This window comes from Manihot esculenta, chromosome 3, assembly GCF_001659605.2.
Source record: "Manihot esculenta cultivar AM560-2 chromosome 3, M.esculenta_v8, whole genome shotgun sequence".
NCBI lineage: Eukaryota > Viridiplantae > Streptophyta > Magnoliopsida > Malpighiales > Euphorbiaceae > Manihot > Manihot esculenta.
This window is the reverse complement of record NC_035163.2, coordinates 31,429,110-31,451,562: the sequence shown is the minus strand read 5'-3', so window position 1 is coordinate 31,451,562 and position 22,453 is coordinate 31,429,110. Positions and strand designations below refer to the sequence as shown.

The 22,453-nt window shown below is 35.0% G+C and overlaps 4 protein-coding genes across 5 annotated transcripts; 1 reads left to right on the top strand and 3 right to left on the bottom strand.

Moving 5' to 3' along the window:
• Window positions 1–260: 260 nt before the first annotated feature.
• Window positions 261–7,214, bottom strand: LOC110612309 (putative E3 ubiquitin-protein ligase LIN-1). The gene is made up of 17 exons (XM_021753063.2): window positions 6,247–7,214; window positions 5,965–6,031; window positions 5,594–5,851; window positions 5,435–5,508; window positions 4,188–5,336; window positions 3,811–3,952; window positions 3,395–3,640; window positions 3,018–3,312; window positions 2,680–2,801; window positions 2,467–2,586; window positions 2,228–2,359; window positions 2,013–2,135; window positions 1,790–1,900; window positions 1,468–1,614; window positions 1,265–1,390; window positions 558–674; window positions 261–472 (listed from the first exon to the last, which is right to left on the bottom strand). Exons 1-17 carry the CDS (start codon window positions 6,990–6,992, stop codon window positions 455–457), a joined length of 3,993 nt encoding a protein of 1,330 aa, XP_021608755.1. The 5' UTR covers window positions 6,993–7,214; the 3' UTR covers window positions 261–454.
• A 2,864-nt stretch (window positions 7,215–10,078) lies between these two features.
• Window positions 10,079–10,793, top strand: LOC122723195. Its single transcript, XM_043954669.1, has one exon. The coding sequence runs from the start codon at window positions 10,185–10,187 to the stop codon at window positions 10,545–10,547; it is 363 nt and encodes a 120-aa protein (XP_043810604.1). The 5' UTR covers window positions 10,079–10,184; the 3' UTR covers window positions 10,548–10,793.
• A 1,369-nt stretch (window positions 10,794–12,162) lies between these two features.
• On the bottom strand, window positions 12,163–15,397 carry LOC110612312 (chaperone protein dnaJ 49). Of its 2 annotated transcripts, none has more exons than XM_021753066.2 (3): window positions 15,208–15,397; window positions 13,936–15,021; window positions 12,163–12,754 (listed from the first exon to the last, which is right to left on the bottom strand). In XM_021753066.2, the coding sequence occupies exons 1-2, from the start codon at window positions 15,228–15,230 to the stop codon at window positions 13,938–13,940; spliced, it is 1,107 nt and encodes a 368-aa protein (XP_021608758.1). In that variant the 5' UTR covers window positions 15,231–15,397; the 3' UTR covers window positions 12,163–12,754; window positions 13,936–13,937. The 2 variants fall into 2 exon arrangements, with proteins under 2 accessions (XP_021608758.1, XP_021608759.1); XM_021753067.2 differs by having other exon boundaries at window positions 13,936–15,085; window positions 15,208–15,395.
• Window positions 15,398–16,236: 839 nt separating this feature from the next.
• LOC110610423 (condensin-2 complex subunit D3) lies at window positions 16,237–22,214 on the bottom strand. Its single transcript, XM_021750337.2, has 9 exons — window positions 20,530–22,214; window positions 19,603–20,328; window positions 18,524–19,018; window positions 18,221–18,312; window positions 18,022–18,109; window positions 17,804–17,918; window positions 17,581–17,707; window positions 17,322–17,496; window positions 16,237–17,188 (listed from the first exon to the last, which is right to left on the bottom strand). Exons 1-9 carry the CDS (start codon window positions 22,045–22,047, stop codon window positions 16,481–16,483), a joined length of 4,044 nt encoding a protein of 1,347 aa, XP_021606029.1. The 5' UTR covers window positions 22,048–22,214; the 3' UTR covers window positions 16,237–16,480.
• Window positions 22,215–22,453: the final 239 nt, after the last annotated feature.

Below are 22,453 nucleotides of genomic sequence, written 5' to 3'. Positions count from 1 at the left end.
ATATAAAAAGATAGAAAATATGGAATAATATAAAAAATTATATTTAATTAAAATTAAAATTAATGGGTTAACTTGTTTCAGTTGATAAGTATGAAAGCAATCATTCCCTTATTAAATAAAATTTAATATTATTGCAAAATATGTTCGAATTATTCTTAAAAATATTGAGTGAATCATGGAATATAAAAAAATGCCCTTAAATTATTTGAAGAGTAAATTTAGCAATAATACTCATAAATTAATCTGAAAATATTGATCAATTAAAGGAAAAAAAAGCTGGGAGGACTATAAATTTATTAACCACCAGGTTTGTTATTGAACTATAATATACAAATAACAAAACTATATTTTTGCAAAAACATATGATATTGGCTATATATTTACATGAAATTTAAATCTCACACCAAACACCATTACTGGAAATTCAAGCCCACTTCACATGAAACTTCTGCCTTTACAGTGGTATCCATCCCTGAAACAAAGAATAACAGCCATTGAAATGAATGAACAAAAGCAGAAGCAGCTTATTACATGGTAATTTTAAATTATGAACAAACCTTGATTAATCCTTTCTCTGTACCACAGATAACAATGTCGTTGGCAGTGAGGAGGCTTGTAATTCTGCTGCCTGCGGATATCCTTCCCACATTCTGCTGTGTCCCTCTCAGCCATATCTGATTTCACGGGTAATGTTCATAGTGAAAATTTGAAAATTACTTGGCATTTGTTGCAACCCAAGATAGCTGCTTAGGGCAAGATTTGACCGGCTATAGTTTTTCTTGGGTGTAAATGAACTGAAGTTTGAGAAGTTAAAAGTTTGATTTGATAAAATTTTTTTAAAAAATTCAAATTGAATATTAACACGTTTAAATTTAGTTCGTTTAGTAAATGTATTAAAAATTAATCGAATTTTTATCGAATTTAATATCAAATACTTTAATTTATTTATAACTATAATAAATTTTAATTTAAAATTAATAAATTTAAAATTAAATTAATTAAATAAGTATATATATATATGGTTAACCCGTAAATTTATAAAAACTAAGTTCTTGAATATTTATGAACTTAAAAAAAAAATAAGACAGGCTTAACAAGCCGAATGCAGTAGAATTTAAGTTTGGATTGTGTACTAAACAAGCCTAAAATCTAAACTTTAGCTTGACTTGTTTAGATGTCCAACTTTGTGGGGTCAAACCTCGAATAAGTTGGTTCATTTTGCGCCCCTAGTTTTTTCATGAGAGAAAGAGGGAAAACTCAATACCTGAAGAGTGCTAGTTGATGAGCTGCAATTCAAGTATAGAAAGTCTTCTACTACTTCCATTGCTAATATATTTCTGCCTTTCCCTGTTACTATTGACATTTGCGGCTTGCAATGTGTTCTCCATTCCTGCAACGTTCTTCCAATCACCGGAGGCTTTTGCTTGTATTGTATTAGATTCACATTTAAGGTTCTTTAGTTCTTACCTTAACTTTTGAACCCTCCACGATTGAACTTGCACTGTAAAGCCAATCTTTGTGCAGAGCAATAGAATTGATGGGTTTGTTTTGCATCATCCAACTCTGTATTGGTGGCTTGATCTCTCTCTCCCTATTGTTTGCAATGGTTAATTCCTGAAAAAGAAATGTGTCATTTACAATGTACTGCAATGAAAAGTGTCACACTGAGATGTAAAATTTTCAAATCTCTTGCATAATTTACATATAATTCATTCACTTTTTCCATTTATCCATTAATTTTCTGTAATCACCACGCTTTTGTTTCCAGTTTGTACGAGATCCAACCAACCTGTATGCTTGAATCCATGCAGCCTACGTAAAGCTTTCCCTGGATTGCACTCATGCATTTCACCTTCTTTTTCTTGCCTATCTCTCTTACTATTCTGGATGAATCAAAAACCTGAAAAATAACAAATCCTACAGTTAAATCAAGGGCATTGTAGATGTATTTTGTCTATGCACAAATCAGCAAACTAACATATTTGTATGTGTCAAAAAATCAATGAAACTACCTTCATCCCATGGCTTTGGGTGATAACAAAAATCATTTGGCCATATGTTTCCATCTTTTGAATTGATTCTTTAACTCCTATAACTTCAATGCATTCCAATTTTCCATTTACCATTTGCCAAACCTGCAGGATTAAGGCATGGTTTAGAAAATGGATGATTTACATTTCCTGCTAGGTAGATCAATAGTTGAATGCCATATATGTTTTGCAAATACCCTTATTGTCTTATCAGAAGATCCACTTAGAAGGCTTTCCCCAGGTTCAAAGAGTGAAAAACATGTCACTGCCTTTTTGTGCTCTTTCAGGTCCCATACTAGAGTGGCTGACTGCTGCTTGATGTCCCACACCTGTTTTAATTCATTAGCACACAAGTTAGTTCTTCTTTGTTTTTTTTTTTTTTTTAATCTTTGCAAGAAGCATGAATCCAACTTCAAAATATAACAGTAGCACATACCTTAATAGAACCATCAGAATAGCCACTGTAAAGCAGTCCCCTGTAGTAGATAAGAGCAGTTACTGATCCACTGGTGTTGTGCTTTGCCTCTAAAATTTGTGTATGTACACAAGATATACGCTGTTCTTGCCATTATAAGAAGTTGTATTAGACAACATAAGCATATGACATAATTGGGTTCTGTGGAAAACATTAATTTTTCAGAATACTAACAGATTTGTTGGGCAAATAAAAGTCTGCTACTCTATGTAGTTCCTCAGCCATCCATGTTACACTTGAAAAACGTCGTAGGGACTCCCTTACTCCTTCTGAGAAATGGATTAGTCTCTGCATCCCTACACAAAGAACATGCATCTTAATGGAAGCACAATTGAATTCTTTCGTTCCAAATAAAAAAATTGCTAGAAAAGAAATCAATTGAATCGAATTCTTTGGAACAGAGGGAATATGTTTATGTTTGTGTTCTTGGGTATTTTCCACTGACAATCTATCTTTTATTGGCGTGATTCTCTGTAAGGTAGCTGACAGTTGTTATTCAGTAAGGGGATTACCTTTGCCTGAAGTGTAGTTATAAATGCACAGGCAGGCTAGAAGTCTTTCTTCAAGTGCTGCTCCTGGGTGGAGAAATTGCTCTATCCCATTAAGCAGTATTTCACATGCAGAATTTCTTAGGCTGTTTGGATACTTGGAAATTTCACATCCAATCCATGTAATGGCAGTAAGAGAATTCCGAGAGACCCTCTTGATCTTACTTCTTATCCCTTTATCTAAAGCAAGGAAGACAGGTTTCCCAATACCAAAGATGCCCTTTGCAATCTTGCTACACCATGAGTCAATTCCTGCATCCTGCATTTCATGAACCTCTCTATTACTCTTGGGAGAAACACATTGATTGGATTCATTTGTTCATTTGTTTCTTACAACTTACCTGCAGGCTTTGGTCTGACCAGTCAAAATTTTTCATCATATTCCGATGATGCAAGGAAGTCACACCTGCCTTTTTCACCAGCAACGCCACAGTGTATGGTTCCCCTGCCCAAGTATAAGTTCCTCCAACGTTTGCCAGAATGAAAGTAGATAGTTGCTGCAAAGTAGAGTTTTCTTCGGATTCTACTGACTTGAGGATGATTTGCATGGCCTCTTCCATGAACATATTTCTACCAGATGAATGTTCCTGCATATGTTCAATATCTAACCAGTTCAATCATACCATGTGGTAATTGAAATACGGTTATAATTAACTAATTCAATATATAAAGAACCAAACTTTTTGAGGGATAAAGCATGTGAGATCGATAAATAAAGTATCATGTGAGATTTTAGCTCCCAAGTCGCAGTACTAACCAGAACATCTAGTTGCAGTAACAAATTTGCAGCCAGAAGTTGGTAATTAGGTTGAAGTTGTTGGACACACTGCAACAACAAGTTCATAATCTCATCACTTCCTTCTTTACGTATCAGCTGCAACAGGCTAATGGCTGATGACCTGACAAAAATGTGGGAAAAAAATGATGTTGAAGGCCAGTTCTGATTTATTATTAATTTTTCCTTCTATTCTGCTTGGAGATAAATGAGATGCCTTGCTCTATGTAATGACCATGTGCTGTGCCTTTTTTTTTGTACTGTACTACTGGAGAAATGCAGGTGACAAAATCCTAGTTCACATTATAATGCATATACTGATTGGAAAATTTTGAGAACCAAATTGCGGTTAATCATACCTTGGCATACAAAGGATTTCATGGAAAAACTGAAGAGCTGTGAACTTGGCACGCTTTGCATTACTTTGTAAGAGACGCTTAAATGGAGCCACAGGAGTAAGTTTTGATATGTGTTTTCTGCATTGTCCATCAAACTGCATGCATTTTATCAAAATGTTGGCCATAGAGATGCACTCTTCCAAATTATTCTCTCTAGCAACATCTAGGATCCTACTAAGAATTCGGGGAGAGTTGATTGCGGCCAAGTGCATGTTATTAGTAGCACAGTCAAATGCAGTTACTAGTATTTCAATAATCATCAATGATGCTGCAGGAGGTGTCAACAGTTCCGAAGCTGGTTTTACTTTGTAGCTATTTGAAATGCGCACAATCTCCATTAATTCTGGCAGAAGTTCTAATGTCTTTATTTCTAATGGTGGTGGATTTATCAGGTAGATAAGAATAGCTGCCTCATGCACATTTTGCTTTAGAGCTGTTGCCAAATCACATAGCCTCAAACCCTTCTTCTTGATATCTTCTATAGCTGACTTGTTTAGTGATGCAATAGTTGTAAGAATAGATATTGATGCCCTAATGACATTTTCCTCTTTAGAAGTTGATATAGCAGTTAGCAGCTGATCCAGTATAACATCCTTTAAAATTGTATATTTCATTCCTTTTTTGCTATCTAACATTTCATAAATTGCTGTAACTTCTATAGCATATTCTTCTTCACATTTAGCTAATCCTTCTGGGAAGCATAGCCTTGAAACAGCTTTTTCAAATATTGCCAATAACTCATTGTTGGAATCCTTTCCTGAAAGCTGACAAAATCCATTCAAGTTAATTTGGCTGTGGTCATCACTCTGCACAAGCCTAATATTCTGCAGTGTTGCAGTTGCTACTTGATCAGTCACTTGGTTTTTGTGTATCCATGATAGCCTCCGAGCTGAATTGTTCTCAACATTGGAATCCCGGTGGGTGCCTGACTTTCTATTTCTAAGTTCCAATATGGATGAATCAAAATCACTGGTAGAACTTGGGAATCTGCCAGAAGAGAATCTACTAATATTTACTGGATCAACTTCCTGCACTTTTTGTTGAGAAGCATGTGGAAAAACCATCATTGTGCATGTTTGGTCTAATGTGAAGCAAGAAGCCTGTGGTGTCCTGTACAGAAATAAAACCATAGTTTCAATTTTAAACTCTCTATAGTTATTCCTGTGTAATACGTAAAAATGCCCTGTAATTGTAATTCTGAACATAACTGTTCACAAACTTCTGCCTGCAGATCATCTTCACCTGTAGTTCTTATTGAGCTTGTACTTCCATCGAAATTTACCTGATGGGCAAAAGGGTAAGTGACAATTCAAAAGCTATAACTCTCCCCCAAAAAAAAATGCTTATGTTTTGTTTCAAACCATTACCTCCACATCATCTTCTTCCAGGTAATAACTGCAGCTTGAATTTGCAGACGTTGGTGTATCTGATTGGGATTCCAATAATACTTCCTGGAGGTATTTGATGCTTGTGGACTTTTGAGTGTCAATTTTTAACTTTGCAACATGCTCCAAATGAATAGATTTGTTATCATCATTAGGTTCTTCAATTTTCATGCATGTCTTAGGTTGGTCATTATTATCAGCTGTATATTCTTGAGGATCAAGTGGATGCACTTTCTCATCCTGCATTAAATATGTTATTTAAAAAAAAATTCAGAGCTAACCAATTTTCACATAAGAGAATATCTGTATTTGCACATAGTCTGAATAATATTTTACATAAGTTTTGGGCTTACCTTGTATTTTTGCAAGAAGTGTCCTTCCTCAATTGAATTTGAGGAGTTACAGTTCTTGGTCACTTGCCTGTCATGATAAGCCAACGATTATGGAAGTTTCAAGGGCATTAAAATTGTTATAGTTTCTAAATGAATAGAGAAATTGAATGGTATTTCTACAACCAAAAACAATAAATGAAGACAAACTAATCAAATGATGATCATGTCTTTATGATCATATCTCAATCTACAGTCACTGGAGTTCTTTGTGCATTACATATGATGGCAGTTGAGAGAACTTACCGAAAACGCTGCAATTCGCCATTATAGGATGAAGTACTTCTGCTACTGCAGTGCCACTGAGTTGCTCCATGTAACATGATCTGATAATACATTAGCCAGTGTTTATATCTCCTTGTAATCTTCCTGATTGCATCATTGATATTGACCTCATTAAGAAAATTTGTGACAGATTCTTTATCATTCTTCCCGCCCATGATCTCCATTTCCAAATCAATGCTTGAAGGAAATAGAGTTGAACAAAGTTCTGGCGCAAGTTCGGTTCGAACAAGTCTTGGAGAGACTAAAATTGCTTGCAGAAAATGCAGGGCAACCTGCCACTCATCATTTTGGAGCTTCCTAACTGCTGAGAGGTAAAAATATGAACAGCAAACCAAATAATGGTTTTGAATTCCAGCTGTAACTCCATGTTCATCGAGCAATGCTGGGGCCTGAAGCATTCTTTCTGAGTTCATTAACCGAGCAGTTTTCTCTTCTGTGCAATTTGCCTGTATTGCAGCTTCAACGTTTTGAATGCCCCAGTAAAGATTTGAGAGGACTGAATGTTCAGAGAATTCAAAAAACTCCTGCTTTCTAATATTTAGCTTGGAAATGCACTGGGATTTCAAAGCATTCCATAATCTAGCATCCGCTAAGAACTCAAGAAAGTATCCATTTATTGCAAGTACAAGTGCTTCTATGGATTCAAGGTCAGGTTTCTCATAATCATGAGATAAAGGTGAGCAAGAAAAGGAAGAACTAGAAGCCATGGAGCTTTTAGACCTGTACAATTTTTCTTGAAGAAAAAGAGAAACAAACCATGGAGGATAAGAGAGAGAGAGAGAAGAAAGAGATATATAAGTTGTTGGCAGAAAATTGAAGGTTTAGAAAAATTTCTCGTGACTGTAGTAGCCAAATTCCAAACATCCTTGGTCCCTCAATTTCTCAGCACCTGCTAAAGGACAAAAGATTGACCGTTGCTTCCCATTCAGAGAGGGAAAGAAGGAAAAAGAAAACAAAGTTTGCTGTTTTATCTTCACATGCCCTTCATCAATATCACTTCCAAGTTCTTTTCTTTCTTTTTCTCTTTTCTTGCTTTAGTTAACCTTTACCTTTTAGGAGAAAGAGAGACACTAAATATTCTTCACAATTATTGCCTTAATAGGAAAACCAAATACTTTTAAGATTTATCTGTGTTAAATTTTGCTGTTGTTAAATATGCGGTTTGAATTTTAACTACATCTTTTTTATGGTTGGAATCGTAAACTATAGAATTCATAATTAAATTATATTATACTATTATTATAACAAATATGTTATTTTGGATTATATTGAATTTATCAAGGCCTAGTTGCTAATTATCATGCTTGATTTCTCTAATCAAAATGAATTTAAAACTCTGTAATGGTGGAAACAACTCCATAAGCACTTGTTAAAACTCATGGGTATATTAAAACTTAAAAGATTCTTGTTCTTGCTGCTTTTCACTATGATTATGAGAAAAATATATAGCTGGACTTGCATTATCATTGAATCATGTGGTTTTTTAAAGCACCCATTAATCTAATCCAAATTATAAAAATACTAAATGGCAATATTAATTAAAATAAATTCCCTTTTCAAAGGTGGTTCAGAAGCAGATGAGCCAGGTCAGGGAGGACAGTGGAATGATCAGAAAATCATGAGCACTATTGTAAAGCATCAAAAGCACAGAAAATTGTATTTATTTTTGCAATTCTTTGGCACACATAAACACACACATGTACCAAGACCCATTATGGAAACTATTCTGACTTGACAGCAGAAGCTTCCCCATATGAATACACTTTGGAATTTACCACCATGTCCTTTCAGTGGTTATTTCAATTCTTCCCCTTTTCTTTTACTCACCTCTTACGAAAATTACTATCGGATTGATAAGGTAATAAAAAATTTATTAATCAGTATTTCGGCTTTTTGTAAAATATATTAAAATATTTTTTCCTTACTCATTAGGGCTAATCTTATTGAATTGATTGCAAATTTATTTATCTCTTTGTGAGAAGTAAAGAAAAAATTGTGATCAAACTGACTGTTATCCAGTAGAAATGAGTGCAACGCTTTTATTACTAAATTCAGGCTGTGATTATGTTCTGAATCCATGGGGGTCTGCTGAAGCTGAACCAGTGAAAGCAAGGAATTTTCCAGTTCAATAGTATTTTTGTTTTGTGTGAAGTTGGCAAATGATGCTAGCAATCTTGAGGTTGTCATGAAAATGACACTACCTAAACTAGCAGCAGAGCCAAGAACCCAAATGCATCGGAATTGGATGAGTTGAACTCATAACCTATTTAATTCAATTTTAATATAATTATCATCAAATAGTTAACTCATAAAGGAGAGATAAATCAAATACCCTTCACAAGACTCACAGTGCTAAGACACTTACAAATCATACTGTAACTGTCCCAACATTCCCAAGAAAACCCTTTTCTTGAATCTATATAGATATGTTGCAATTTGAAAACGATTTTAATATGACTGACATCAATAGGTTTGTGATTCTGATAATAAATCAAAGGGTTTTAAGAAATTATTGAAGGGTTATGATTGGGTATCTGGTGGTGTGACCCTACTATTGATGGATGGATTGCAACCTTGTCTGTCACGAGCAAGTATTATGCATTGGATCATATTCACATGCAGCCATCTCATCAATCCAGCAATGGAGAAAAGATTGCTTTGCTACATATGAGTTCTTCCCCACGAGTGTTGGATTAACACCCAGCTGCAAATATCATATAATAATTTAACCAGGAATAGGATAATGTTTCTTGTTGATTCCTTCCCAACCAATAAATTTTATTTTAAAAAAAAATTCCAACCTTTTCTATTTGGGCTTACAGAAATCAATATCATGGGCCAAGAATTCGGCCTATTGAACGAACCATCGAGAAATTCTATGGGTTTCTGCAGGTTGCAGTGTGAGACAGGCTTGAGCCTATAAATGCTGAGCCCATGGTCGAGCTTCTGGCCTTTCCTCCACTGATGCTTGTGGATTACTATGAAAATAGTAATAGTAATAATTTTATATAATATTAAAAATCATTTGAAAAATTGTTAAAATATTTTGAAAATTTTAACTCTAGAACATGTTAAATTAGATTTTTAAATTTTAATTAATATATTTAAATAAATTTTTTGTGGTCAAATTGAAATCAATAAATTATTTATTTGAAAACAAGTCAAAATCTCTTTTTTTTAGTTAATTGGAATCCACCATATTTTATTTATCCATTATAATATCAATCAAGTTAAATATTATATTTTAATCATATGACACCTAAATTTAAAATTTTTTCAATATTACTACTCCCATTATTCACCCAAATCAATAAAATAATTAATAACCTTAATTTATAAAAAAAAATTATAATAATTTATCTAAAATAGATAATAATTTGTTTACATATTAATATTATATGACTTAAAAACTAGTAAAAATATATATAAAAAAATAAAAATTAATGTTAGTTTGTAATTCTCAAAATAACAAATAATATAATTTTTTTTAAAACAACAATTATGGTAGAACGGAAATAGTAACCCTTATGCATAATAATCATATTTAGTTTATTTTAAAATTTGTATCTGAAATTTTATATATTTCTTATCTTTCAAAATAATAAATATAAATTTTTATCGTCAATAATTAAATTAGAAATGTATAACCAAAATTATGAAACACTAAGTTGATTTGATCTTTTAGCATCATTCAAGTGGTCAATGCTTCATATAAAAGAATTGAAACGGCAACGTTTGGTCACGCTTAATAATGCGTAAATATATTTTATTCAAGATAAATTAAATAAACAAGAGGCAGCTCTACCGCGTCCCAGCAGCTACTTTAAGACCAGTTCAGCGTTCACAGTTCACAGCCCCATTTCCGATTCGCTACTTAGAAAAATCACAATTCCCCCAAAATGATGCAAGACAGAGCTCACGGAGGTACACCCCATGGAATCATAATAGCAGTAGTAGTGTGCACGGTGGTGCTTGCTCCCTTCCTCTTAGGGGACCAAGGCGAGGCCATTACTGAAGCCATTACCGAGCTCTTAAGCCCCGTAGGTCTCCTCCTCCTCCCCATTATCCTTCTCCTGACCATCCAGTTCCTCTCCTCCGATCGCGGCTCATTTGTCTCCGCTATCTTCTCTACCGGCGAACCTGACACCATTCACCGAGTCAGTGGCTCACCTTTCGGCGTTGCTCTTTTTCTGGTTCTGATCTTGTTTTTGCTTTATAATCGCATGTCCATCTTCGGCGGCGATGATGATTCCGGCGCTTAAGTTGCATGGATCTAGCCTAGTATTTTTATGTTTATAAAAATAAATTTCCTTTGTTGTATACGGTACAGTATGTACGTAGATTTTTCTCGCATAAAAACGGGATGGTATTTTTGTATTTAGAATTTTAGTTCGAGGGCGTTATGGTAATTGAAAGTTGTGAGAAGTGTAACTGCCATGAAAAGTGGGAAGTTGAAGATGAAATATCTGTATTTTTTTAATGAAATGACAAAATTGCCATTGATATCATTTTTGCCCAATGTGGTCTTCTAATGAATGCGTGCAAACTTCAGATCCGATGGCTGGCGGAGTAGAGTCGGTCCATGGCTGCTATCTCTCTCCGCCGGAGTCAGAGGAGCAGGAGTGTCGGCTTATCCTGTGAGGTCATATTGTGGTTTTTATTCAACCCTGGCATGCGAGCATGTGGGGGCGTATACGCAGGGTATTCATGCGTGTATTATGTGATGCATGGAGTAGAAAAGAGTTGATTGGGGCAGGTGTAAGTGAGGAAGTGATCAGAAGCGGACAGTTTTTCAACACATGGAAAGCGACTACGCAACTAGTTGCTGTTGCTCACTCGCTGACCCAGAAACTGGCGTGCACTCATACTTTAAAGTAATGTTCCATTTTGAAAAAGTTGATTCTCAAGTCGTCTAATTATATGAATAATTTTATTATTGAATGACATTTTTAACTTTTTTTCTTACTTGAAACTCTGGTTTCGGTTATTTCATACATTTAAAAAAAAAAAACATTTTAACCTTCAACAACTCAAAAAAATTATAACTGAACATTTTTTTGGTTTGAAAGAACATTATTATTATTTTTTAAATGATGAGAAAATTCCTTCTATATTTTAAAAATTACATTAATATTACTAAACTTTATATATTTAAATTTATTAGTATCTTTTATTTTTAAATATTATAGTAAAATAATAAAAAATAAATATGCTTATTATTAAAAGTATTTTTCACATATAAATTATTTTTTAAAAGTTGGCAACTACAAAATTGTGGGATGCGATTGCTATTCTCATCACAAATGCAATTCTGTTTTCATAAATGATAACTACATTGGTAGGAAACGATTAACAAATTGCATTTTACCAAAAAAGATAAACTTCTAATACCAACACGCTTCATATACTCATTACGGATTTTTATAATCAATTTTTAATAATTTAACTGGACTAGCATTCACTCATAAAAGTAAAAAAATTAAAAACTAAAAACCCATCAAAGTTTTATATATATATATATATATTTTACTATAATATATTTGTGACAAGTGATCATATTCATATTTTTGCAGCCACGAAAACAGTTTTTTGGCAGAGAGGGGAAAGGCTATTTACATTATTCCTCAAAGCTTAAAAATGTAAAATCGCTTTATGCAATTGGGTCATTTTGTTTCATATATTTAATTATTATTTAATGTCACTGTCGAAAGAGACAAAAGAGCTCCATAACCATGATATGAATAACAACAAATCTATTAGGAAAATGACAATTCTGATCCTTGTGAAATATTGCAATGCTTTGTGGAGATAGGCAACCCAAAATCTGGTGGCTTTCCTCTACACAACCCAATTTTTATATAGCAACCCCACCCAAAGGATACAAAATCAAGGCCACAGAGCTAATAGCCTATTTCATAGTGTATCAAGTTATTATTAATAATCAATCAAAGATGGGTGCAGAAAACCAGTAGAATTTCGCATAAAGGCGACGCTTCTCAACTAATTAACAGATCTTTGCAACTAAGACTCTGGTGTTTATAACTACAAAAACTTTCTACCAAAGTTAAAACGTACTAGATACGTGAAGATCTATGGTAAGGAATTGATTCTTTCAAACCAAGAAAAAACTTCAATTTTTTTTTTTGCAAAAATAAATTCATCAAATCCTCACCCTCCAAGGCACACCTTAAACAAGCCATTCATAAATCACATACTCTACCTATTTATTGGTGTCAAAAAAGCTTGTGGCATGATGAGGGTGTTGAAATCCCTTCTTGCTGCAAGCCTGGAGTAGAATTGCATTTACATACGCTGCAAGGCCAAATGTCCCCTTTGATGAAGGCAGCAAATGCACATCACATCCACGGAACTCCATTTGAACCATCTGGTTTGTAGACAAATCGAGAGCTCCTGACTAGGCTCATCAACGAACTTCTGTGTAAAAGCTTTCCCATCTCCAGCACATTCCCTACTCAAAACATATAGACCAGATGAACATACAGCAAAAGGCACATTCAAACACAAATGGTTCATAATCTTATAGACTGCAGTGTACTAACACAAAAGATTGACCATGTCATATCATGCAGCCGATAAATCTGATCTGGATTCTTCATCAAATGATTGAGCTGAAGCAGATGATTATATATATGCAAATGCAAACTAGAGTTTAATAGTTGGTTGGTTGCAAGAATTGGCAGATAAAATTTAAGAGCTAAATTGAGATCATCACATGGATTGATGCCTAAATTATAAGATTTTCCAGACCATTCTTATATTTGATGTTGTCAATCAAGTTTCAAATGGAGACTATATGCCTGCCTGCCCACCTGAACACTGGCATACTTGAATGCCCACCCTCCCACCACCAGCACATTCATCCACATGCCCATGGACAGGCTTGGTTATTAAGAACATGTACACTGTAAGGCAATAAGCTGGCATCATACAACTTATTATGGATGAAATGAGCACCTTCATGAGAATGTTGATTTGTATTTCTCAGGCATAAATACTATTTTAATTGAAAGAACAAGATTCAGCATTAATACGAAGTTGAAATAACAGTGAGAGTTTCTAGAGTGGAGAAATCAATTGACTGAAATAAAGTGATATTCTGATAGTCTCATATTAAAATGGCATAGTGCTTAGGCGGATACCAAAACTTCACCATGCCATTAAATATTGATATCATCCACTTAGAATCCCACAAATTGTTGCAATCACTCCGGTTCATTTGAAGCCTTTGATAACTAAAACTAGAACAAATCACATGTAATCCAGTAAAACACCTAACCAACAGATAGAGATCAAATTACGAAAGATATCAACATAAATAGCTTCCTACAATATGCTCAAGCTAGAACTTATAGGACAAGCTTTAAAGAGGGAAAAGCAACTTCATAAAACTTCGCAGTTCAAAAAAAAAAAAAAAAAATCAAAGAGCTTGGTTCTGCATAAAAATCAGAACAGAAAACAACACCCAAATAAAAGCTCTTAATCAAGCACAAAATACACAGAAAACATTAGCAATAATCTAATACAGACAAGAAAGGTGACAAGGTGCATAATACTACGAATTGATGTGGAACAAAATAGACGCACATTAGTATAATTTCAAGTTACAAGTAAATGGTAAAATCAGCTCACCTTTATGCTAATTCCAGATTCCGTAGTTTATCACAATGAGGAGTAGGCATATTCTTACTCCAGTGACGTCTCTGGAGTTCTATGTGACAATGACGCCAAAGCAAGTTTCTATAATCCTTAATTACATTGTCCTCAATACTGGCTCTTGCAGGACTTCCAACGGGAAAATTTTCATCAAAAGCTGCTGATTTGACGAAAAACTCCACTCCATGTTTCTCAGTTGTCTTGGGGATTTGATAGGAGTAATTCTTATGCAATGAATAATCTGGCTCTGAAAAGGGCAGATAAGCAAGCAGAAAAATCAACAAGAAAGGCAGTATCTGCAGAAGCAGCAGCAGATTAGGCCCTCCTCCATTAAACTCCTCTCTGTGTCTATCACCGGTTCCTCTACTCCTATAAACATGATGAGCCCTAAACATGTCAGTATGACCAAAAAATGACCGAAATATTTCATCGGGATCAACATCATCATCATAAAACTCATGTACAGTTCTCCTTCTCCTCGTCCTCCTAACATTATACTGCTGATTATACTCAAATTCATCAACCAAACCAGTCTGATCATACTGCCTCCTTGAAGAATCATCGCTCAAGCACTTGAACGCTTTGCAGACCTTTTTGAAAGCTTCCTCGGATCCTGGTGCCTTGTTCTTATCTGGGTGAACTTTCAAAGACAATTTCCTATAAGCCTTCCTAATCTCCTCGACAGAACATGTCTTTTCCACCCCAAGGATTGCATAGTAATCCTTACTCCTCTTAATCTGCCTAATCAATTCCACATGTTCTTCGGTATAACTCCGCTCTCCATTTAAACCCCCATCAATTTTAGCTGGTCTAGTCCTATTCTTATCATCATGGACAACAGATTTTCTATCAAGAGAAGATAGATTTGACCCAGAAGAATCAAGCTTCTCACAGGCGGCTAAAACCTCATCAACAGACAAATTGTGATTCAGACGTTGAGCAATTCTAATAAATTTCAATGCTCGGTCTTTATTTCCTGATGCAATTGCTTCTTCGGCAATTCGAACACATCTCAAAGCTTCATCTTTGTTACCATCCATAGTTTTTCTTCCCCAACTTTTTCTGGGCAATACTCAATAAATAAATATGAAGCCTTGAAGGGGAAATTTTGCTCTAACTGAAATTCCTAAGAGAATTCATAATCCGAGAGAAAAAAATAAAGTTTGAAATGGACAATAACAAATGAAGAGTGAACAGATCAGGCGAGAATTACAAGGAAAAGTGAAACGAATGGAAGCAGAGAGTTACCTGATGGATAGAGATTCAAACATTCTGAAAACAGAAACATCTAAAACTTGAAGGAAACTGGATGAGTTTAGAATCGGAGAAGAAGAAGACCCAAATCACACGGTTGTGTCTGGATTTGCTATTTATAGAGAGAATGCAACGATGAATTTGCTTAGGCTCTAGCTATCAAGTTCGTCAGGTTATGGAAACTTGCCACGTCTGTTTAACCGGTCGCCATAAATTATATAAAAAAAAAAAGATTTGGGTAAATTAATATTAACTCCCTAAATTTTTATGAAATTAACTAATGCATTCTCATTTCAAATACTTAATAAATTGAATTAAATTTTTATTTTTTTACTCAATAATTCAATTTTTTTATTAAATAAACTCTAAATTTTATCTTTAAGACTGAATAACTCTTTGCTTAATATAATACTATTTTTTACCAATAAAATATTAGCTTTTGTAATTTAAAATATCACAAATTTAGGATTCTAATTAATATAGAATAGTAAATAATTTTTAAAATTATAAAAATAAATTTTATTATTAAAAAAAAATAGATTAAAATTTATTTGGCATTAAAAATAAAATTTAGATACTTAGTTGGCTAAAAATAATTTTAATTTACTTAGCTATCAAGTAAAAATATAAAAGTTTAATTAAACTTATTTTCATTAACTCATCTTTATATTATAATACATTAATTGTATTAAATTACTTAATTTTTATAATTTTAGTTATAGATATTATTTAATTATTATAATTTAAAATAATTTTTATTTATTTTTTTAATTATTTTAAAATTATTGTCCATGTTTCCTTTTATATTATAATAACTCTATTTAATTTTATTTTATTTTCAAGAAATAATTCAAAACATTTATTAATATTTAATAAAATTTAATACTATTAAAATGGATATAATTAAAAATTTTATAAAAAAATATTTTAATATATCTGGATAAAAATTATAAAACAAAAGAAATATTATTTAATATCTTCTTTAAAAACTACAATAAGTTGGAAAACTGTTACTTCTTAAAATAATCATAGTTTGAATTTCAATTGAAGCTTCATGGTAAAAGAAATTGGCATGAAGGTCACTTTTTCTGAAACAGAATAAATAATAATACTGTTGTACTCATTACTTATTCTTGCATACATAATAATCTACAACTGGTATTATACAGTCAACTAATGTTCATACATAGAACTTTTCTTTGAGGGGTTAAGGCCATAAATTTTGTCAAAAATGTGTTGCTTTGATAAAAATAAATATCAAAGTACATCAGTTTTCATCATCAGAATTGAAAGATTGTCTCCTTCTCAGAGATTCCAATACATCCCTGGGTCGATCACTTTGGGAACCACTTGCACCTTGGTTTGATTTGAGCTTTGGCACACTTATGGATCTAAGTGGTGGTGTCAGTGTTCCCTTCTTCACTTCTCTGAGCACAGACCGAGCTCTGGCTGCAGCAGCTGCATCTGCCATTGCTGAAGCAACTCTTGAATCATTATGCAACTTTTCAGTGACCTTATCCTTAACATTGGTTCTGCCTACAGTCTTTGGAACACCAGGAGAAAGAAAGCCACTGGCGTTTTGCATGGTTGCAACAGCCTCTGCAGCAGTTAATTTGGCCTTGGTTGATTCATACTTCTGCATGTCATAAATAAGCTCTTTCTGAAGTTGCTTATCAGCAACCAATATTTCATCAATCTCATTCTTGTAGTCCTTGAGAAGAATCCGAAGACATTCCATAAGGGAACCTATGAGGGGACTGTTCTTGCTCTCAAACAAACGTTTAAGCTCTATAAAGATGGGGATGGTGTTCTGCACAAGGCCCTTCCTGACTGCTTGAGTAATAGCCCTTCCTTTGGCAGCTGCTGAAGAGGCTCCACCGTCTCCACCTTCTTCCTCAATCTCTCCTGAATCAGTCTGTGATCCACGGCCAAATGGAATTCGGATCTCTTTGCAGGCAAGAATTTGAAAAGCATCCTGCTTAGTAGGACAATTACAGATGTGAGAGAGAGAGAGACATTGATCTATCATCACCAAACTCTTTCACATAGACATGCATAATAATAGGACATTGCAGTTTAACGTTTTCCTGAAGTGAAAGGATCAGTACCTGTAGAACCGATTGTCCTGTGACATCTTCTACGTTGAGCATGCCATCTGATGCAGAGGCAAGAATCTCAGCACACAACTTCGCAAATGTTGCCAGGAGATGTTCTGGGGCCATTTGTTTCAGCAAAGAAACATAGATGTGCATTCGTTTAGACCGTGAATTTTCATCACTGCCCCTGTAAATGACAATCACTGGAAATAAAACTTCACCTCAATATTTTTTACATTTTTCATCCACTAGCAGAACATTAATGGCCTACCTTATGGAAAAAATACGGTTTTCTGTCCTTGAATTCTTTGATCCACTATGTCCATTATGGGCGTTGCAGTCATTGAGGACATAAATGGCTTCCACAAAACTGTTATAAGCCAGAAGCGGTGCTTTGACTGCACATAATTTCTACACATTAATCAAAACTTTAAAATATTTCACCATCTTGCATTATCAATAACAAGCAAAACTAATTTGTGAAAACCTATTACCTTTTAGAATATTCCCAAAGAGGAAATCAGCAAGCTGTCTTATCTTTTCTGACTCATCAACAAGAGATAAAAGGAATCGGAGGAAGAGAACTCCTCTCCACTTCACATAGTCCCTCTGCATGGTGAGGATAAAATTAAGTGAAAAAATAGTCCACTCATTAATAACCATTACTGACACGGGAAACGTAATAAAAAATAAAAACTAGTGAGACTTCAACCTGCAACAATCTTGACAGCAATATAAATGTCTGCCTCCTCACAAGTTCACATGGATCACAGAGACACTTGGTGATCTTTGATATGTAACTGTTGACATAAAAAAATGATTAGGTAGAATGGCAACCATAGCATTAGCACTTTTTGATTTAACGATTTAAGAGTCTATCCAAAATAGTGTCTGTTCCATGCAGGCCTCACCAATCAACTAAAGCAGTATAGCGAACACAAAAATCAGACATAGTAACTATAAGATTGTTGCGAAGAGCTGCACAATCACTCTTGTCAATCTCCTGCAATATCAGGCACAAAGGCATTTAGAAACTATCTGCAAAAAGAGCTGCCAACAATTCAATTTGAAAAAAAAAATGATATTCTAATAGCTGCAAAATGTTCAGCGATCATACAACAAATAGAAATTCTTTCATAAACATCAAGCAGCACATTATTGTGTTTCTTAGAAGTCTCCCAAATGAAACTAATGAAATGGTTGTTGAAGCAGACCTGCACAAACAGAGGAATATAACTCTTGGCAAGTTTCCCATCAGCTAAGCATATCTTCCCCATCGTCAACCATCCATGAATGTACAAAGAGAGGGCTTTCTGTTTCATATTTACTGTAGAACCTGGTAATTTACTCAGTTTTGGATCTGAATTTCCTGAAGTGATGATGGTGTGTAATATAGGGACAATAGAACTGACATCAGCCGAAGGACAAACGGTAACCAAAGATCCAATAGTGTAAGCTGCAGTTACCGCTTCTGACTGCAATTGACACATAGCAGCTGCTCTCTTGCTTTTTGTGCTTTCACTTCTAGGTGGTGTGAAGAAACTATTTCTGTTATTTGCCGCCAAATCCCCAGAAATGTACTTCTCTAAGATTTTAGAAGCCTTAGAGAGAACTTGACGTACCCATTTTATGACAAGTGCATCAGCTTCATCAGGGTTCAAAGCCTTCCTTTTGCATAATGTTCTGAGAGCCTTAACATGAGCACTAACCTGCCAGCAAATACACCAAATGAAGGAAATGGATATAAACCAATAGCTTGCACTGACTTCCTTATGTCACTGGCACTATTTAGTATCAAAAATTCACCAAAGCTGATTTATTGCGCTCACCCTTTACTGGAAAGAACTTCACCAAGTCTTATCCTGGGTGACTAAACTATTCTGACTGAAATTCAAAGCAAACATGTTTCAGTTGGTAAAAAGGAAGAAAGAAAATTGTTTCCTTAGATCAAAGCAAAAGCGCCGTCGAGATTATGAAGCATCACATTAGAGCCCCATTTGACATACGTTCCAAGAACAAAAATACAATATTATGAAACATAAAAAATGTTTGAAACTTGTGCACTTTGGATTCCTAAATCTATTGAAAATTTTAACCACTACCAAAATGAGTAGAACGGGAAGCCCTATGAAGATCAAATAAACTTGGCAAATGCAATTTAAGCAAATAGTAGAGTCCATTGCTATTACACCATCTAATAACAGCAAGTGTATTATCCAATAAGGCAATCAGCAGAAGGAATCAAAAGAAGAGTTGCTACTATTTAAGATCCCGACAAACATGCTATAATTACCTCTGTCGAATGCATGTTGAATTCTTCAATTCTTTTAAGTAAGTTATGAGCCAAATCCGCAGCTGATTCAGGTGGCAGCTCTACAGAGACATTAGAGATTGTTTGCAGGAGGAAAACACGATCCCCAGCCCATGCAACAGAATTTGATTCTGAACCCTCTTCATGTTCATACATATTTTCTACACCAGATGCTGTCCCAAACTTGTCAAGGAGCTGCCAATGATGACAGAGAAACTCCCACCCAACAGCTTTTGAAAGGTAGGCTGACACCTCTGATAGAAGAAACCAAGTACCAGGGGGGGCTGTCCACTTTTCTATTGGTTTGGAATGACTCAACCAAAGAGACTCGGAAGTCTTTATGATATTCTGTAGGGCAGTAGCTAATTTGGGTTTTAATCGTTTCTTTTTACCTAGGTTTGAGCAGATTTTCCTCACCCAAGGTATCACCTCTCCATTGCAGACCTCTTTCAAAAGAACCAATACACCTTCAGGAAATAAGGTCTCAATTTCCCTTTGGAAACCTTTTGCTCTCATGTTTGAATGAGAGAAAGTGGAATCACTGTCTGGTGTCTCAACAGATCCTGCTCTTGAGATGCGATCCAGAACCAGTTCCAGGAACAAGTTCTCACATTCTTCTTGAATACTAGGTTCATTATCAGTTATTAACCGTGGAACAGAATGTAGCCATTCAATTGTCACAATTTCGTCTGAAAATATTCTCAATGCCTGCAACTCAATTAAAATACGTATGCCTTCAGCTTATAGTGTCACACACACACACAGAGGAAAGAGTTTAGTAGCGTATGATGTAGAAGATACTACTAAACAATAGAGCAACATATATCAATTATCAAATGCCTCTCCTAGTGGTAATCAAGAGCCTAAATACATCACGGCATATTAAGTGAAGAGCCAGAGTGAGCTAACCTCTGAAAGGGCTGATATTGCAGCTTTACGAATGCTCACTAGCGGATCTGAACAAGCCATTCCCATAATCTTGAGCACAACACCATCAAAGTTGGCATCCATAAGAGCTGTCAACTTAGTAACTAAAACAAGTGCAGCCCTCCTAACATTTGCCTTCTCATCCATACATCTTTTCCTCAACATATCATTTATCCCACCTTCCATTCTTTTAGTGCCCCCTTCTCCCAGTCCCATTATTTCCTTCAAAACCGCACAATTCTTATCATCACTTGACAAGAACCCTACCAACTGCGCCAAATTTGACAATGCACGAGTTCTAATGCCAGCACTTGAGTCTGAGCAACGCTGAATCAACGCCTCCAAGCAATGAAAACCCCACAAGTCCTTCACTTCACAATCCAAGTACACACCAAATGGGTCTTTTAAAAACATCATTAAATTCAAAGTCAAATCGACGCCCATGAGCCTGAGATTAGCTTTCCCCTGTGTCATTTTGATAGCATACTCTGCAAACTCAATTTGATCGGTTAACTCCATTGCTCTAACAATTTCAGTTATCGCCTCCACAATCAGCACTCTAGGCTCCGCTTTCTCCGGTGCCTTCTGTGCCAGATAGCGTGGCAAATGTACAAGAGCTCTTTTAACTCCCTCGTTCTTTTTAGCTTTCCCAGTCATTAAATGCTTCACAAAACCCAAAGCAAAGCTCCTAGCTGGCGACTTGGGAGCCAAAATCAAGGGCGCTAACGACTTCAAAACCTCGGCCGCAGTCTCCCCTTCCTCTCCATGGTCAGATTTCAATAATTGAGACAAAATCTTGGAACACAAGACCGTCAATTGGTTAAAGTTTAGCACACTACCTCCGATATCAATAGCCATAGCAGGAATTTCCACCACAGTGTGAATCAAAGACTTCATGCTATCCGGAAATCTATTTAGATGAATCAAATCTAAAACTAAAATTAACTTTTCGAGAACAAAAAATAACAGTCTCGCATCAAAAAACTCACTTTCTCTTTCCCCATGGCCATAATTACTATTTGCTTCAATATTATCACCCTTATTCCTCCCGTTTTGTTTGGAGGCTCGCCCTTTCCTCTTCTTTACCAGGGCCCCACCGCAACCGGAGGCAGAGGAATGGCCTTCCCCCATTGGAGGCGGTGGGCGGTGCTTGAAGTAACGACGAAGAGAGCGGAGAAGAGTGAGAAAAGACATAGGGGTGAAGAGAGTGAAAACAGGAGAATTAGGAGAGAGAAGGAGAGAGAGGTAAACTTTGGAGGAAATGAGGGAGAGATGGGTGGGGCCAGAATCCATGGTGGAGGTGAGAGGTGGAAGAAGAAGGGAAGGAGATATGGATTTAGAGGAGAGATCAAAGAAGAACTGGTCGAGGAGTTGAGGGTCATTGACATCTAAGAGGGATTGGAGATCTTCGAGAGTTGAGCGAGAGAGAAATGGTTGAGGGTTTTGGTTGCAGTGGGTCTCTTCCAAGTCAGCGATTATTCTAGTTATGGTGTCTTCCATGGCAGATGGCGGTGGTGGTGGAGTTTAGGGTGGGAATTGAAGTGAGGTCTCACAGAAGAGTGCCGCCTTTTCTGGCTGGAAATGCTTTCGAATTTTGGGCTTCCCGCTTTTATTTTTTGTTTTTTCAAGTCTCAAAATAAGAGATTATTAAGCCTTGGTGCAAATATTTAAATAAGTAAATGAAAAATTCTCAAGATTGATGTCTTTTTACGTTTATATTTTAAAATTTAAATTTTAATAATAAAATTAATTTTTTCTATTAATTTTGATACAAAAATTTTATAATCTCCATCCATCTATGACTATTTTTTAAAACACCTACCAAATAAAAAAATTCAAATATTTATATTAATACAGATTTATATTAAAATCATAAAGTTTAAATAATAAAATTAGATATTTTTTA

What these genes read in the sequence shown, in the direction of transcription:
- LOC110612309 (XM_021753063.2), bottom strand. Translation starts at nt 6,992, where the DNA reads ATGGCTTCTAGTTCTTCCTTTTCTTGCTCACCTTTATCTCATGATTAT. An exon ending in GGCGAATTGCAGCGTTTTCG is followed by an intron (nt 6,032 to 6,246) that starts GTAAGTTCTCTC and finishes TTATCATGACAG; the next exon opens with GCAAGTGACCAAGAACTGTA. An exon ending in TGGAGGGTTCAAAAGTTAAG is followed by an intron (nt 1,391 to 1,467) that starts GTAAGAACTAAA and finishes AGAACGTTGCAG; the next exon opens with GAATGGAGAACACATTGCAA.
- LOC122723195 (XM_043954669.1), top strand. Translation starts at nt 10,185, where the DNA reads ATGATGCAAGACAGAGCTCACGGAGGTACACCCCATGGAATCATAATA.
- LOC110612312 (XM_021753066.2), bottom strand. Translation starts at nt 15,230, where the DNA reads ATGTTTGAATCTCTATCCATCAG. An exon ending in TTTGAATCTCTATCCATCAG is followed by an intron (nt 15,022 to 15,207) that starts GTAACTCTCTGC and finishes AGTATTGCCCAG; the next exon opens with AAAAAGTTGGGGAAGAAAAA.
- LOC110610423 (XM_021750337.2), bottom strand. Translation starts at nt 22,047, where the DNA reads ATGGAAGACACCATAACTAGAATAATCGCTGACTTGGAAGAGACCCAC. An exon ending in CAATATCAGCCCTTTCAGAG is followed by an intron (nt 20,329 to 20,529) that starts GTTAGCTCACTC and finishes ATTGAGTTGCAG; the next exon opens with GCATTGAGAATATTTTCAGA. An exon ending in TCAACATGCATTCGACAGAG is followed by an intron (nt 19,019 to 19,602) that starts GTAATTATAGCA and finishes ATTTGCTGGCAG; the next exon opens with GTTAGTGCTCATGTTAAGGC.